This window comes from Amphiprion ocellaris, chromosome 6, assembly GCF_022539595.1.
Source record: "Amphiprion ocellaris isolate individual 3 ecotype Okinawa chromosome 6, ASM2253959v1, whole genome shotgun sequence".
NCBI lineage: Eukaryota > Metazoa > Chordata > Actinopteri > Pomacentridae > Amphiprion > Amphiprion ocellaris.
This window is the reverse complement of record NC_072771.1, coordinates 14,324,924-14,341,401: the sequence shown is the minus strand read 5'-3', so window position 1 is coordinate 14,341,401 and position 16,478 is coordinate 14,324,924. Positions and strand designations below refer to the sequence as shown.

The window sequence follows — 16,478 nt, the reverse complement described above, 5'->3', positions numbered from 1 at the left end:
CCATTGTGTTTCCTTTCATTTCTACATCTTGTCTAGATCAGTAGGTAGAGCAGATTTGGCATGTGTGCTGCATTTTGTGTTTGTGGCGGCGATGCAGGAGGTGATGAGGGAGACAGAAGAGAGAAATGAAACAGTAAAGAGAAAGAGACAGAGGGATAGAAAGTGAATGTGATCAACGGAGCAGCAGCCTACTCTGCGTCTTCTCTCCATTTGTAGTCATCCTAGTAGCATCGTCCCGACATGTATCTGCAGTGTGTTCATGGTAGCCTAGCTTCTCTCCAGCAGCTTCGGCTCAGTGTGTCAACAGTTGACCAGTAGAAGAGAGGTTGTGAAGCTGCACATCAACTCACATCAACTGGGATGGAAGGAAGCAATGCCAAAGGCTTCCAGGTTTGCGATGGTTCATGTCATATGGCACCTTAAGATGACAGCTGTCAGTCTTATATCCATTCATATGACAGCTGTATTAATATGTTAGCAGACTGCAGTCAAACTATTCATCTCTCTCTGACATGCTTTTAAAATGTTTTTTCAGCTCCCTACTGTCTTTTTCAGTGAAATGATTGAATGGCATTTAAATGAAGGTATTAAACAAGGGACAACGCCTAGTTATTTTAATATATGACTATAAAACACAAACTGGAGGGTGGCACCTCTATTTAATGTTGTTTATTAGCTAATTCTTTGTTTATTTAGCTGCTGGCAACAGTTCGTTGTCATTAGTTTTTTCACGGGCAGCACAAGCACCAAACTGCTTAGCTAAGCCTCACTGTTGCTGTTCTAGTTCAAAACTGCCATATCACTTTACAGCATGCACATGTCAGTGTCCAACTATACTATCCAGTTACTAAAAGTTTCTTTTCCCCAGTTGGAACGGAGAACTTTCAATCGCCATTGAACAAACTATATTTTCATCCCTCTATAGCAACGGCAGTTGATCAAACCTGGGATCTGACCTCAGGTGTCACTGTGCTTCTTTCTACACTCAAGATTTCAGCTCTGTAAGGCCAGCATTATACTACCCATGCCTACGAGTATACAGAGGTCTGCAAAATTTGCTCCTTCGTCATGAGAGTGAAATTTTATTTCCATACTACGAATATGCTACAAGAGTGACAGTACAACATGTTCAGCGATAGCGTCCATGTACAGAAAATGTAGATGCGATTTACTGCATGTCAATTAAAAGGAGTCCTTCCAGCAACGTCCAGCAGACTAGAAAATTAGTATAATAGCCATCTATGCATCCATGGTGTCCACAGCTGTCTATGTTGGCATTCACAAGGAAATATTCTAAAGAAGTGGATTCCATTGTTAGATAGATTATAAGACAGAAAAAAAAACTAACATAGGTATATCTGAATTATTAGTATCTTGCCAGCACATGAAACACAATTAAATGTTTTTAATAACAAGATAATGTAATCACTGAATTGGAATGAGTCATCTAATGCTAAAACTTGCTTGTCCTGTGTGGGCTGAAAATGTACATGGTATTTAGCACCTTGAGAATGGACTTTTATATGAGGCATCTTTATTTGTTTGTTGTTTTTGAAATTTGGCTCCAAGGTAGGTACATTGGCGCTTTTAGAAACACTTCATTAATTTTAACTAATTATGAGTGTTGACAGAAATATATTAATGTGATTTTTAAGTAAGAAACATATTACAGTAGCTCACAACAATGTGAATTTGGCATAACAATGATTCAGTCATGAACATCGTGATGTGGTGCTAATTGTGAAAAAAACATGCCAGTGAAATAAGCACTTATTTAGTACAGTCGTGTGAGTATTGTTAAGCTACAGTGAACTCGTATAAATGGTGCTGTATTCAAGTGCTGTCACAAACATCATAATTCTGTTGGAGTGCAAAGGAATAAATACAGCTTGAATGGTAGGGAGTTTATTTTCCCTCCAGTTCATTTTGTTATTCTTTCCAATAAAAGCACCAGAAAAGATGACATGCAACTTTTACCGGTATCAAACATGGAAGTATCAGTGCTTGTTTACAGCAGTAAACAGAGAGAGAGCTCGGATCTCTTAAGTGCCCTGTGTTTGTGCGACAGACGATCTCTGTTATCTGACAACTATGTCTAAACCTTAAGCGATATTAAATTTGAAAGCCATTTGTTCAATAGGAACTTGTTATGAGAGGCTCTTTCATACTCCGCACAACTGGAGAAGTGACATAGCTTGTCAATATGTTTTTCATCCGAAGGGAAATAACATCTCGACCTGGCAGAGACTCTAATATAAACTAGCACCTCCACCTCAGGCCCTAAAACACTATTACATTAACAGGAGGGACAGTGGAAACAAACAACCGTTGCATTACCACTGCTGATCCACTGAGAGACCGGATAGCTGCAAGGCACATTCTTGGGTGAACCACAGAAAACCTAATTCAGTTATGGCTCAAAAATGAGAAACCCACTGGCTGTGTTTGTGTCCAGAGTTCAGGGGTTGAAGCCAGAGAGATGGAGCATTTCTTTTGGAGTTGGTTGAAAGAACCCTTGGACGATTCAGACAATTTGGTGTCAGTTCGTCACTGCATTTTTTTTCTGCCAGTGTTGATGTGTGCTCTCTGGACAAAAAGCCCTCAGCAGGACTTTGCTGGCCTATCAGAACAGGAAAGAGGATGTACTCCCTTGTCAGAGCAGGAGCAGCTTGCTGCAAAGAGTCCTATTGTGCTAAATGATAGGAAACAAGCTTTCATGGACCAGACTTTTGGTAGTGCTGGAACAGGACCCCTGCAGAGACATGGGAAAGATGGAGGAAGACAGTGACAGAGAGGTCTGTGCTACACATTTGCTTTGTGCTTTTAGCAGTGTCTTTTTCCGTTTGAGTCCTCTCTTTCTCTTTCCTCTACTCCCTCTCCCCTCTTTTTACCCAGCCCATCACACCGGGACACCATTGTGGCCCCAAACTGATGGGTAGCTGTCCAAGAGATGGGCCAATTGCCACCTTCTGCCTCTCTTTGTCAACATCCAACAAACTAAGGCCAACCACCATGTGGGTATGCTAATGTGCGCTGCCCTGGGGCTGCCCATAGAGATGCCAATCTGCAGCAGAGGCCAACTGGCTACAAGAGGAGAAAATGAAGCTTTGACTCCTGGACCCTGTCAGTCTGAAGGGGTGACTGAAGGGTGAACAGCCTTTGCAGACCAGCAGTGCTCTCAGTTTTGGCTCCCCTCGGCTCCAGTTCTGTCGGGAGAGCTGTAGATAGAGTAGGAATGCGCCCTCCATCACATGTTCTCCCTCCGGCTTCGGATGAGGACCCTTGCGTGTTTTAAATCAACTGAACCAGGCATGGGTCAAATTGTATTTGCAAAAGATTGTTTGTTTTCGGTATAATCTACGTGGAGGAGCAGTTTTTCACAGTGGCTCACCACAACAGAAATTACACCAGAGAGAGCAGTGGGGAGAGAATTTAAAAGTCAATCGTGTGTACTTTTGTGTATTTTATACCCAGCATTAACATGCATCTCATATCAGGGCCTAATTACATTCACACCTGACATTAAGATGCATCTTCAGCATACAAATGGCATTCAGATTTGTAATTCCCTAACTCCAATTCAGATTTCAGCACATTCCGTCTTCTTTAGTAATACTTTAGCTTTAGAACAGACAGCAAACATCTATTGTACCCATCCCCAAGGATACCACTTTCCATTCCTACCAAGAATGTTGCTTTCTAAACTGTTATATATGCATGCTTTCCTCAACTGAAAAAAATCTTGGTACGAGCTGGTATCTTTATATTTACCCACAAGAAATGAAACCTAACAGAACAGTAGTGATGAAAAAGGTCACGTCTTGATCGATTTGTGATAATTTTTTTGACCTTCTGACAAATAAAACCTTCGTCTGAGGAATGTTAAGCCTTCTTTATGTAATGTCAGTTATGTACGTTAGAAACATAGGCCTGCTGAATTCCTCCAAAGCTGCTCTGTCTGTATTTACACATGGATTGCATACACTATGGCCTCTCCAATTCTAATTACCAATCATGTATTGAAAAGCTGGCACTGGTCTGTAAACTCTATCCATCGGGTGTCCTCCAAGTATCATGAACAACAACAACAACAACACTGGCAGTATGTGACTAAACACTATATGACTCCGAGCAGAACTGTTGAAGGAGGTTCAAGCATCCATGAACCCTGCCAATTTACTAGTTTTGTTTATGTGGCTCCACCACTCACCTTTTGGTTTTTAATGAACCCGAGTGAGTCACAACCATTATTGCATTGGTGGCATGCTACTTTTAATGATGTGCTGCTGTAGCCATCGCTGCGCTGTGGCTCTGCCCAGCAAAAGTCTTCATTAGCACTATAGCACTGTCCCATGTGCCTGCATGGACTTATATAAAGGCAGTGTTACCTTAAAAACAAGGCTGGTGGGGTTAACTGTGCACGAGTTTCAGATGTGGAATGAGACTTGAGACTCCAAGACTTGAGGCTTCCCCACTGGAATGGTCTCATTTATTTATGTGACCTCCTCACAGGGGCAGAATGTGACCCTGTGGTCAGCACTGCTCTATAAGCATGTCTCCTACTTCTACTACTTTGTGTTCCATTTCTTGCGCTGATGCTCAGCTGGAGAGACTTAACAATGAGTATAACACTCCTTCTAACACTCCTATAAATGTTACAGGGAAATCATTCACTATGTTAGATAGGAGGGATTTTTTTTTTATATCTGCTGTTTTCTATTTTTCCATCTGTCACTTTCTCTGTCTTCCTCCATTGCTTTCCTGTTTCCACGGCACTGTAAACTCCCCTATGAGTTGTAAGAAGTGATCGCCATCTTATCCCCCGTTTGGATGCAATTGCCCTGTGCTGAGTGTTGTGGAAATGTAGCAGTAAATAAATGGAGCACTTGTGTAGATGCAGGAAGAGACCCTGTACATGGTGTAGGCAGACAGGATCGATGAACATCACTTTTTGACATGGCCCTGCCAGGCCTTGGTGTGTTTCTGGATATGTTTGTGTGTTTGGAGGTGTATGCAGAGGTATGTATCCAGTTCTGCCTAAATGCAGCTGAGAGGACGGCTGATCGCTGAGAGCCAGAGAGGTGTTTGTCTGAGTGCGTTAGAGAAGCGACTTCATTATGTTCACATACATGTATGAATGTGTGTGTGTCTCTGCCTCACTAATGCTTAATCCATTATCATTTATCAGCCTGTCACACAGCTACACCTTGGCTTTAATTGCAGCCAATAGTGAAGCCACTTGAACCAAATTAATGCCGCAGCTCTGCACTGAGCGTCACTCAATCACTTCAACTTAACTTTGTTTCTAACCCAGTTTTCATGCACTGCAGCACCACAAAGCCCCTTCTCTTCAGTGCCCAAGCACTAATTGAGCTTCGCCTCAATTGCGGGAGTTGTCACCATCGTCTTCTGCTTTGAAAAATAACCTGCTGCTCCTCCCCTCTCACCTCATTTAGGGATGAGCTTAGATCTCAGGAGCATTTCCTGTGTGCATTACTGACTATGCCCATTTATATTTGTGTGTGGCAAAGCTGGGTGTCTGTGTGTATGTTTTTGTGTGAACCTGTTTCTTTATCAGAGCTCAGCAGGAGTCTTGTAAGGAGGCCACAGTTGTGTGTGATGTTTGCCACGCCAACACACTTGCAGTGGAAATAGACACACTGGAATGAGCTCACTGGGAGCCGGCAATAATGTTAGTTGCACTTTAATGTACTTATTTATAGAGCTTTGTCTTTGTATTGTTTACTAGTGTGTCCGTTAGGTGACTGTAGAAGGACATTTGCCGTTTTGTGTACAGGGGCCTGATGGTGGTGGGACATAATTTAGTATATTTAATAAAATACTGCATGTGGGGCTGCAATTAATGATTACTTTCATTGTCAATTAATCAGTTGATTTTTTTCCTGATTATTCAATCAGTTGTTTTGTATTTAAAACGCAGAAAATTATGATCAGCGATGTCAGAGCCCAAGATGATGTCCTCAGATGTCTTGTTTTGTCAGTTCATTGTCATAGACAAGTAGGATAACAAGAAAATATTCATGTTTACAAAGCTTGAAATTAGAGAATTTTGGCTTGCTTTACTTTTTTTTTTTTTAATTACCCGAATTGACTGGTTGATTATCACAATAGTCAGTGATTGGTTAATTAACCATTGTAGCTCCAACTGCATATATGAGTGTATTTTTGAGGAACTTCAATTCTGAGGCAATACTGTGCTTTTTTGCTTTTTACTTTGACATCCATATGTAATAGTTATTTGCAAATTGAGACTTCATCACCATATGAAAAACTACAAAATTAATGGTAATCTACACTAGTATGAATATATGAAACTTAAATCTTTACATAAATATAACTATTTACAGTAAGAGTTGTCTACTTTTAGTGTTTAAACCTGCAATCATTTGCTGTTTTGGACACAGAAACAAGCTGTAAACACTGAATGATGACTCACACTGACACATTATCACTTACTAAGTTGATGTCTTAGGAAGCAGTTGCCTGTTACACATCCAGCACATACAGAGCAATATTAGCATTCATTTGGAGACATACTGATGTCCAACTGCTGAATGTGGGTCCAATATTTTCTTTACTTGTAGCTCTAACCTTAACTCTACGATTCTTTATAGCAGCTAGATATTGTGAACCGTTCACTGGCTAATTTTGGTTTGTGTTTGATGGGGCACAGGTAGCATACAGTGTCCTTATTAGAACCTATTCATTAAAAACAACTACTGGAGCTACAACTACAACACATATAAGAACAGTGAGAGTAAACCACAAACAGTAGAACTTCAGATTGTGAAATCAAGATGAGGAAAAGCAATGAACCAAAAGAAGCAAAAACACACCGTAGAGTTGAGCTCGGCCTAGAGCTTGGAAACATCTCACTTGAGATTATAGTTAATCATTTGATTCATGGTTAATATAAAGAAGAGCGATTGTAATTTTAGCTGTATGTTCCTTCTAGTTAAGTGATATTTTAACGCAGTGCTTTTTCTTGTGATTATTTAATCTTGGACACCAACCAATGGACTCCAACAGAAAAACATCTTCAAGAAAATATTCAGGATTTGAGATGACACGAGAGGTTTTTACGAAGTAACAATAGAAATTTAGAATCGAATTTTTCAACTTAAATACAAACTCTTCTGCACTACTGGTAACTGAGACTGCACCATATAGTGTATTGTGTGTAGCTATGTGGTTGCAGCTCATATGTTGATTTGCATAGACTCCACCTTCACCACAGGATGCATCATATTTAAGTCATCTCTTCATGTTTCCAGTCTGTCACAGAAAACAGGACTGTGGGTTTCCCTGAGCTAACGTCACATCTCACTGACGGCTCATCTCCCTGTCCCAGTTGTAATTCTGCCTAACAAACTGACAGCTAACAGGCCAAAAGGCTAGCAGGAGATGGCTGATGACAACAACAACAACACTTACGGTTGCCAGTACAGTTGCCAACAGAGCTCGACCTGGCAAGTGCTAATTAGGAGGGACCTGAGGGACTGTGTGCTGACATTAAGCCTCTGCTAGAGATGCTGACTGAAGGCTCTGGCAGACATACTTTCTGGCTCAACAGTGAGAAATTCCACTATGGATAAAGGAATTAGTTTAAAGGCCCAGTGAATTCCCCTCCATTCTCATCATCCTTTGTTGAACAGTACATGTCTTCTTTGTTCCAGTCCTTCATTTATAAAACTCCAATTTCATAAGTCGGCTCAGTTGGTTGCCAAACCAAAACCTCAGGAATTACAAGATGGAGGAAGTGTGGATTTGCAGATTATATTAGAAAAAAGATGCTGTCATAATATGCACGGTTTTGGAGTGCAGACAAAACCTTGCAAAGGTTCAACATGGCTGATGTTTTGTGCAGAGGGAATCTGCCTTGGAGATGAAATGTCTGTCAACAGAACTGCCTGCATGATGGTCTCCAGTTTGCTGAGTGTGCACCCAGTAGGCCCAGAAATATGAGGAGCACGCAGAATGTTGCTGAGTGTCTGGTTTGCAGGCTCTCCCCTCTCGCGTCGCCCCTGAGAAAACCTATTCATGTGATTCATGTTTTAGCACATGGTTACAACTGGGGTCTGATGACTCCTGATTCTGCTGCTTCTTTGAAAGTAAGTACAAGACTTCTCAAGCAGCACCTTCAGTAACATTCTCACAATGTGGCAGTTCCTCCCACACACATTCTGGAGGCATGATCTTGAGGGGAGATGCCGCAGGGAAGAAAACCCCAGTTTCTTGAGTGTTAACAGCTATGTTGTTGTGTCTGAATCTGGCTATGTGAGATGCACCCTGGCTTCTGCTTTCTGCCAATTATGGGTGTGAGATGTGGATTTAGAGGTGCAAATGTCAGTTTATGTATTTTTCTTGTACCTTTCTATCACATAAAATACTCTTTACCTCTTCCACTGTTTTCTTTTCTTCTACTGAAGAAGTCAATTTAAAAGGAGATGTCACCTTAAGATGCCCTTGTAGAGATTTTATAATTGGCCGTCAATGGAAGTCGCATTGTTACAAGAGCACTCTCTTTTTCTACTTCTCACAAAAATATACTGAAGACCTTGTGAACTGGTGCACATCAGTCAAATAGGCTACAATATTGTATATGCCCTCCCACATAATACAGGGATTTTCGAATAGAACCTTGTAAATACTGGCCTTAGAAGACATGGAAAGAAACAGCAAGTTATATTTTCTTTCAGCTGAGCCTTTAGGGGTAGAAGACAGATTTAAAATTGCTTGTGTGCTCTTGTAGAGGATAGGAAGGAAGCTGTATTTCCGTAAAAGACAATTTTAGCCACCGGTTTCAAAGCATCAGCTAACTTGTGATCTGGGCTGCAGACGTCTCTTAAAACCTTGGTGTGTTATAGCCATAGACTGTACATAAAGGATGTGGACAAGGCAACCATGATGTCACCCTCTGGTTTGTGGACTACCATTTTGAAGCCATGAATTTGGCACTTGGCTGTTGCCATCTTGAGCTTTTGACACTGGATGTACCAAGTGAAATGGAACCATAATTTACCAACTAAACATAGTGCTGTATTCAAAAAGTCTTGAAACGACCAAGCAAGACCACAAGTTCATTAGGAAAATGTTAACTGAAGTAACAAATTAAGTAAGAATTATCTTTTTTTTTTCATGGACATTTGCAACCTGAGGGGTTGCCTTCTGCTGACCAATCAAACTGGATTGGTTCCTTTGGTTTGTTACGTACAGTATATAACCTCCGAATTCTGAATCTGTGTTTTTGAGACTGTCATCTATACACTGGATTTTCATTAAGAAAATGCTCACTTATGGTGTTGACTGCCTCTTTTGTTCATCGTGTATCTTCGAGCATATAAAAAACACCATATGGACGTGTTAACACGGTAAAAAATGATTTTCATCAGAGGAGGTTTTTAATATTATAAAAGGAAAAAAAATATTATTGTCAGGCACCTTCCCTTCCTGTGGTGATTCAACCCATGAAAAATGTGACTCCCTCCAAAGAGGTGAACAGCTCCAAATGGCCTTGACAGAAAAAATATTAACGCTCTAAGATCTCCACCCTTTAATTGGATTTTTTTTGTGTCCCTTGTAAAACACTTCGTGATGAACCTGTTTGTGCAAAATAAGAAAAACCTTGAATGAATAATCCTGATTTGATGCGATTCCACGCCTGTGTCTCTCCCTGTGCCTGCACTGTCTAATAGCTGATAATGTAATTACGTTTCCATCAGAGGGAGGCCTAATGATTGACTGTGGTGGAATGTCTTATGTGCTAGCGAGATAAACCTCCCTCTCAAATACCCAGGGTTTGGTCAGGGCTGTTGAATCAATAATTTCTCCTTCTTGTGTTCTCCTCATTTATAATACTGAAGTGTTTTCAATGGAGCTGCTTTAGTATTACTAAGTGGAAATGTACTGGGCACCGTTCCAGTATTTCTTCATGAAACCACCTATTCGAAAAGCAAATAGACAGTTTGGAATTAAATTTCTATCATTTTTTCCATAATGAATGCTGAGGAATGGTGTACATTTTCACATTTTTCAAGCTGCAGTCAAAAATTTGTGGCATTTGACATAGCTGTCTACTGTAACCAGAGGTATTGTTCATTATGGCTAACCCAAACTTCTTTCCTGTTTTGCCGTGCCAGAGAACACTCCCCTTGGGCCGAGATAAACCCCAACACCGTACTGCCGGCACCTTTGCTGGTCTGTCTTGCCAGGGATTCTAACCAGTGTGTTTGTGTTTTTGTATTTCCCTGCAGGCTTTGAGCTGCTGTATCAGCCAGAAGTGGTGAGGCTCTACCTATCTCTGCTGACGGAGAGCCAGAACTACAACACCCTAGAGGCAGCTGCTGGGGCTCTGCAAAACCTCAGCGCTGGACAGTGGACTGTGAGTCCTTGGTTGGGGAGGGCACAACACAAAGACACTATGTTCTGTCTGATTTTATATTTTCCTCAGTATGTTCTGTCAGATTTTTTTCTTTTGCTAACTTTTTCCAGCTATGTCCTTGACATTGATCTTTTGGTAGCACATCTCTTGCAATGGGCAAGAGCAAAAACACCTACAGTAAAATAGACTTAGAAGGCAGAAAGACCTGCCTCCATGGAGCAAACCATATAGCAACTGTGTAAATTGAAGCAGAAACAAATTCCAAGACAGAGACACTATTGAACGAAGCAGCAGGGAGCTCAGACAGTAAAATCTTTATCAAAAATTGATTGCCAGATAGACAGGGACTGGCATCAAGACAGATAGGCACTGCATTGTCAGAGTTGAAGGATATAAATAGCAAATAGCACTGATCAGAGATGGAAATAGAAACACGTTTTTGTGTAGATGCATTAGAATTTTAGCGCTACATTCAGCAATTTTATGTAGAGCCAATCTACATCGACAGGACAACAGTAAGACTAAGTAAAATAGGAAGGGTATTGATGACACCTCTCTTGGTTATGACCTTCCATCCAGATGGAATTAGATGATTAGATGATGGTTATATAACTAATGCACACCACACTCTCATCTCTGGTAGATGTTTGCTTGTAATGATGGATGAGATGAGAACTTCTCCAGCCAGCTTCAGATATTTATTCCAATTAGAGTGGCTGTAGAGCTGCTGAGAGGCTGTCTGGCTTGCAGGCAGCGGTGAATTATCAACAGGAACGGCTAGTTGTCAGATGCCAGTTTATGAGCGGCACCTCAGGCAAGAGCGGTCACTTATGGTTTTTCAACATACTGGCTGTATTCAACCCACAGTGGCAATATCATGAAAAGTGCTCCTTTTAACACCCATGTGTCAGATTGTAAATACATCCTTCAGTCCTCGGATTTTGTATGCAACAAGCCCTTCTAACTCAAGTGGAAAAGAACACCTGAAATCTTTAGATTTTTTTTTTGTTTCGTAACTTCACATCGTTTGAGTCTCACATTTAGTGTTGTGAATAATTCAGTGGTAGTGATTTTCAACTAAGGTGAGCACTTTGGGGTGAAATCATTCTTTCCTATCAAGTTGTGTCCCTGTTGAGGCTGATCAGAATGCCTGACTAGGCTCAGGAACCTGTGGAGCTGTGAACACATCAGACTGTCACATCTGGTAGCCAGACAAAGCATGTCCTGCTGCCTCAGAGAATATCAGAGATTCTGCTTTAAATCCTCTTCATGCTTTGCTTCTGCTCAGTACCACAAAGATTGAGCTGTTTTCCAAGGCTTACTACTGCCACCTGGTGGCTCAGTGGCGCCTGTCCACTGCTTAATTACATCTCTTGGGGTATCAGTGCCTCGAAGAGAGACCCTTTTATGTCAAACTTAATGTTTCATGTTACACAAAAATGAGACGTAAAATCTACTGATGTTTAAATTAAGACAAATTATATCACGTGTCCATTCACAGCCCCACTGTGTAATGTTGTGAATTAGTCAAGCCTAAGGAGCAGTGATGAACTGTCTTGTCGTTACTGTGTGAATGGCTGAGTGTGTGTGTGTGTGTGTGTGTGTGTGTGTGTGTGTGTGTGTGTGTGTGTGTGTGTGTGTGTGTGTGTGTGTGTGTGTGTGTGTGTGTGTGTGTGTGTGTGTGTGTGTGTGTGTGTGTGAGCGTATAAAAAAGGATCTTCTCCTCCCTGGGCTGCTGGACTGCTGTCCTGAAGGTGACCTGGAAAGTGATGCTTTCCCAGTGGTCAGGAGAAAAGGAAGTGTGGTCATGCTGGGCAGCTCCCTGGTGGGAATCTGTGGGGCTACATGAATGTCAAACAGGAAGCTCCTGGCAGCGTGTGCACACTCAGCCAGCCCTTAGAGGTTTACGTTTGAAATTATACAAAGCAGTCACTACATGCCCTCCCTCTGCCCTTCAGTGGTCCAACTACATCCGAGCTACGGTGCGTAAGGAGAAAGGTCTTCCCATCCTGGTGGAGCTGCTGCGTTCTGACTCAGACAAAGTGGTCCGAGCTGTGGCCATCGCCCTGCGCAACCTGTCTATTGACCGCCGCAACAAGGATCTGATTGGTATGAACCATTAGCAGGATCACACACACTCATTCAAGATCTGAGATTGACTCAGATAGAGTAGATGTTGTTTTTGTTTTAGATGGCCACTGCAGTTACAATAATGAAGGTCTGACTTAGGGCTATAAACAAAACATCTCGTATTAAAGATTTGGTTCAAATTTCAGTCTGATCAGAGACTAGTTTTAACAACACTCACATGCCCATATGTGCACTGTAATACTTATTGGTAGCTCTAATTTATCCCCTCTGTCCATGCTGGCCCTGAAGAGATTCCTTTTCTGATGCAATTTCATTGTAAGAAATTGAGGACAAAATGTGCTGTTTTCTTTCTGCACAAAAACACAGCTCAAGGTTCAGCCAAAGCTAATATGATGCCTAAGCAGACTGAGCTTGTCAAATTAAGTGCAACAGAGGACAACTCGAACAGCTCAAAATGCATGAATGAAAGAACTCTACCATATGTCTTACAGACTCTACAGAATCAGACTATGAGCAGCTACAGGGACCAAAAATATGTCCGTTTGCTAATGGGCATGAGAGCAGTGTTTAATGACAGACTTGAAAAAATGTGAACCTGTCCTTTAAATACTTTGCTGTCTATATTGATTTGGAGTTCACCCATATTTACAAGATTTCAGATTCCTACACATCTGTCCTATATGTGAAAACTTAAGTTTGAACAGCATTAATGCCATGCCAATACAAAATAACAGCTGAATTTCATATTTGTGTCAATGCCACATAATAAACTCATTTTCCAAAGCAAATATAAAGAATTTTATTGAATTAAGTCAAGATAAGTGGAGCTTTTTATCAAAATATTGTGTGAAATTCTGCTGAAACTGATCTAAGCTTTATATCAAAGATGCAGAAGACTCAGTACTACGTTACTTGTTATGGCATTTTTAATAATATACCAATTATACTGAGCACACATTGCACTTCAAATTCTGCCTTACTGTCTCAATACTATCACCTGGTTAACCTCAAAATATGCTGCACCTTATAGGAAGTTATGCCATGCGGGACTTGGTGAGCAACCTGCCCAGCGGTCAGCAGCGACCAGCCAAGAACCTGGAGGAGGACACCGTGGTCGCCATCCTCAACACTATCCACGAGATTGTTACTGACAGTTCTGAAAACGCTCGCTCCCTCATCCAGGCCCAGGCCATCGAGAAGCTGGTCGCCATCAACAGGACCAGGTAAGGGCTTATAAATGCAGCTAAACAGATATTGTACTGTGAATGTAAATCAGGTTGATTTATGGCTGTTTAATAAAAAGCAGCAAATTGTCATATTTAAATTAAATTGCTGTTGCAAATGAATTCTGTTGAGGATTTTATCTACTAATTTAGCTTTGTACACACAGCCAAATAGTGTGCATATACAGTATATATATGGATATATTGGACAGTGGACCAAAGGCTCATTTTTATGTAGCCCATGCAAGAAGTGTGGGTGTACCTTAGAGACATTATACATGTAATAATTATAGCATGACCTTGAATGCAACGTGCATCACGAGCCTTTGTATTAGTATTCATGGAAGATAATGTAATGTGTCTCTAATGGCACAAGCTTGGCTACCACAATACTGTACTCTAACAAGCCTGAGCCTACAGACACCTCTACCCACCGCACATTAAATAACAGGCTTTTAGAGCTGGAGGCCATTGTTATAGAGGGGTGCCTCTGAAGCTGGTGCTCATACAGTAAGGGTCCTTCTTCTGCTTCACAACCTGGTAGTGAAAATGAACACATATTTAGGCTGATGTTTTCAAGAGCTGTCTTATATCACCACAGTGTTAACCATTGCAAAACAACGTGCGTCTATGCCACACCACACTTTCAATGTGAGATCAAGAACACTTTTAATAAGCTCATCCTTGTATGGTGCAGTATTGATCATACGCAGAGTCACTCTAACTTGCATGAATATACATAGTTCATTCACAGACCAAATAGCTATGTTTCCTCTCAGCCTCGTGAGATTAGCTTTCTTTGAAGTGATGCCCCCTCCCCCCCACCACCCACATGTAATTAATACTGGTGGCTCAGAGGTAGCTAATGAAAGGAAATGTGCACTCATCTGGCTATGAATTAAAAACTAGAGCCCGGAGCCGCTCAGGGGGGCTCGACGTCTTTGAATAGCGAGATTGATTGCAGCAGCGCCTTGCTAGCACGCCCAGCCGTCACTGTGTTTGGGTTAGGTGGGGTTTCTGACTTTAATTGCTCCAGTAATTTCTTCATTTATTCCCTCTTTTTCCTTGCGGCCCCCTCAGCCAATCAGCACGTGAAACGAAGGCAGCATCCCACGTGCTGCAGACGGTGTGGAGCTATAAGGACCTGAGGAACGCTTTGACCAAGGACGGTTGGAACAAGAGCCACTTCCAGGTACAGAAACATAATCTTGTATAAGTTACGCTTCACATGCAATCTGGACCTGAAGCATTGTTAGTGTAATATCAGGTTGCTGATAAATATTATTAAACATTTAGATGCGTATAATTCTGAGAAGAACCACTTCTCCATTAATGAAGTGCTGCACTAAGAGCATTTGCATGACAAAATGTTTTAATAGCTTCATTAGCCTCTCCTGATTTCAGAAAATAATTACAGACAAGTCTCCAATGACTAAAATTTGAAAGAACACGTGTATATGAGCCAACTTATTATTATTATTATATTTATCCTGTAAAATGGTAATAACCATCATCTATTGAATGTGGCGTTAAGAGAGAAAGTGAAGTCTTCTGCTATACAGTGTATAGCATAGTTAGAGGTGTATGACGTTCTGCTGCTTGCTCTCCCCTCTCAGCCCACTGTGACGGCCACCCCTAAAGCAACCAAGAACGGCAAGCCAGGTTATGACGACACCACTCTGCCCTTGATGGAGAAGAACCAAGGTCAGTCACTGTGTGTGTGTGTGTCTGTGTGTGTGTGTGTGTGTGTGTGTGTGTGTGTGTGTGTGTGTGTGTGTGTGTGTGTGTGTGTGTGTGCGTGTGCGTGCGTGTCAGGGCTTGTTGCTGTTTTTTCCTTCTTAGAGGACTAAATGGGAAGGATAAGGGAGGAGCAACATGACGAACAATTAAATGACACTATTATGTAGCTTACTAGATATAAAAATAATTCACTAACAAATATTTTGTCTCAAAATTGAGCAAAGTCTGAAGATGGAATGATTTTGTCAATAGTCTCTATGAAAACACTGACAAAACAATGTGCTCGTCAGCATTTATCCGCAAATTAAGTTGATTCATTTTGAAGATGTCAATCTTTAGACACATGTTACAATTGTTTAATTACACCTTTAAAAATGCTCAGTAATTTCCTATACCAGCTAGGCACTGTAGAAATCAGCATATGTTATCCTAAATAGAATAGAATGGCTTTATTGTCATCATACATGGGGGCATGATGAAAATATAAAACATATCTAATACATATACATCAGCAGCAAGATTGGGAATGTGGGTTTGATTAGAAATGAAACTACAGTACCCATGTTCATAACAGTGTGACATAATAACGTGTTTTTGATAGAATAAAGAGAAATATAGTAGGTTTTGGCTGTACTCGCAATATTTTCATCATTAGTGCTATGCTTTTTCATGGACTCTGTTGATGATAAGAAAAAAGTCTTCAGACTCATCCATTAAAACAACCTGAAAGTACAAATAAGAACACAAAGTAAACTAATTGTATTTTTTGTCAAGATTATCCTGATGAAGAGTAACCCTGCCCCTACAGTCCTCAAAGCAGGTTTAAGCAAAGTACTAACAGTTACTGGTAAAACAGCCCTTGATCCAGTGTGGTTCCACTTGCTGAGAACATGTATTATGTTTTATTTTCTCATGGCTGTATTGATTGCTTGTCACATTACTACTCTCATCCCCTGCGTGGTGAAGCTGTGGAGTGTTAGGTGTTGCAGTAATGCTATTCATAATGGTCAGAAGAACAACAT

The 16,478-nt window shown here is 41.0% G+C and overlaps 1 protein-coding gene across 13 annotated transcripts in view; it reads left to right on the top strand.

Annotated features, from left to right (window-relative positions):
• Nucleotides 1-16,478, top strand: part of arvcfb (ARVCF delta catenin family member b) — a 274,511-nt gene that overhangs the window by 245,556 nt on the left and 12,477 nt on the right. For all 13 annotated transcript variants that reach the window (XM_055011233.1, XM_055011229.1, XM_055011239.1 and 10 more), the window contains 5 exons: nt 10,275-10,402; nt 12,361-12,511; nt 13,524-13,716; nt 14,797-14,908; nt 15,333-15,420. In XM_055011233.1, coding sequence (XP_054867208.1) covers nt 10,275-10,402; nt 12,361-12,511; nt 13,524-13,716; nt 14,797-14,908; nt 15,333-15,420 — 672 coding nt within the window. The remainder of the gene's footprint in view (nt 1-10,274; nt 10,403-12,360; nt 12,512-13,523; nt 13,717-14,796; nt 14,909-15,332; nt 15,421-16,478) is intronic.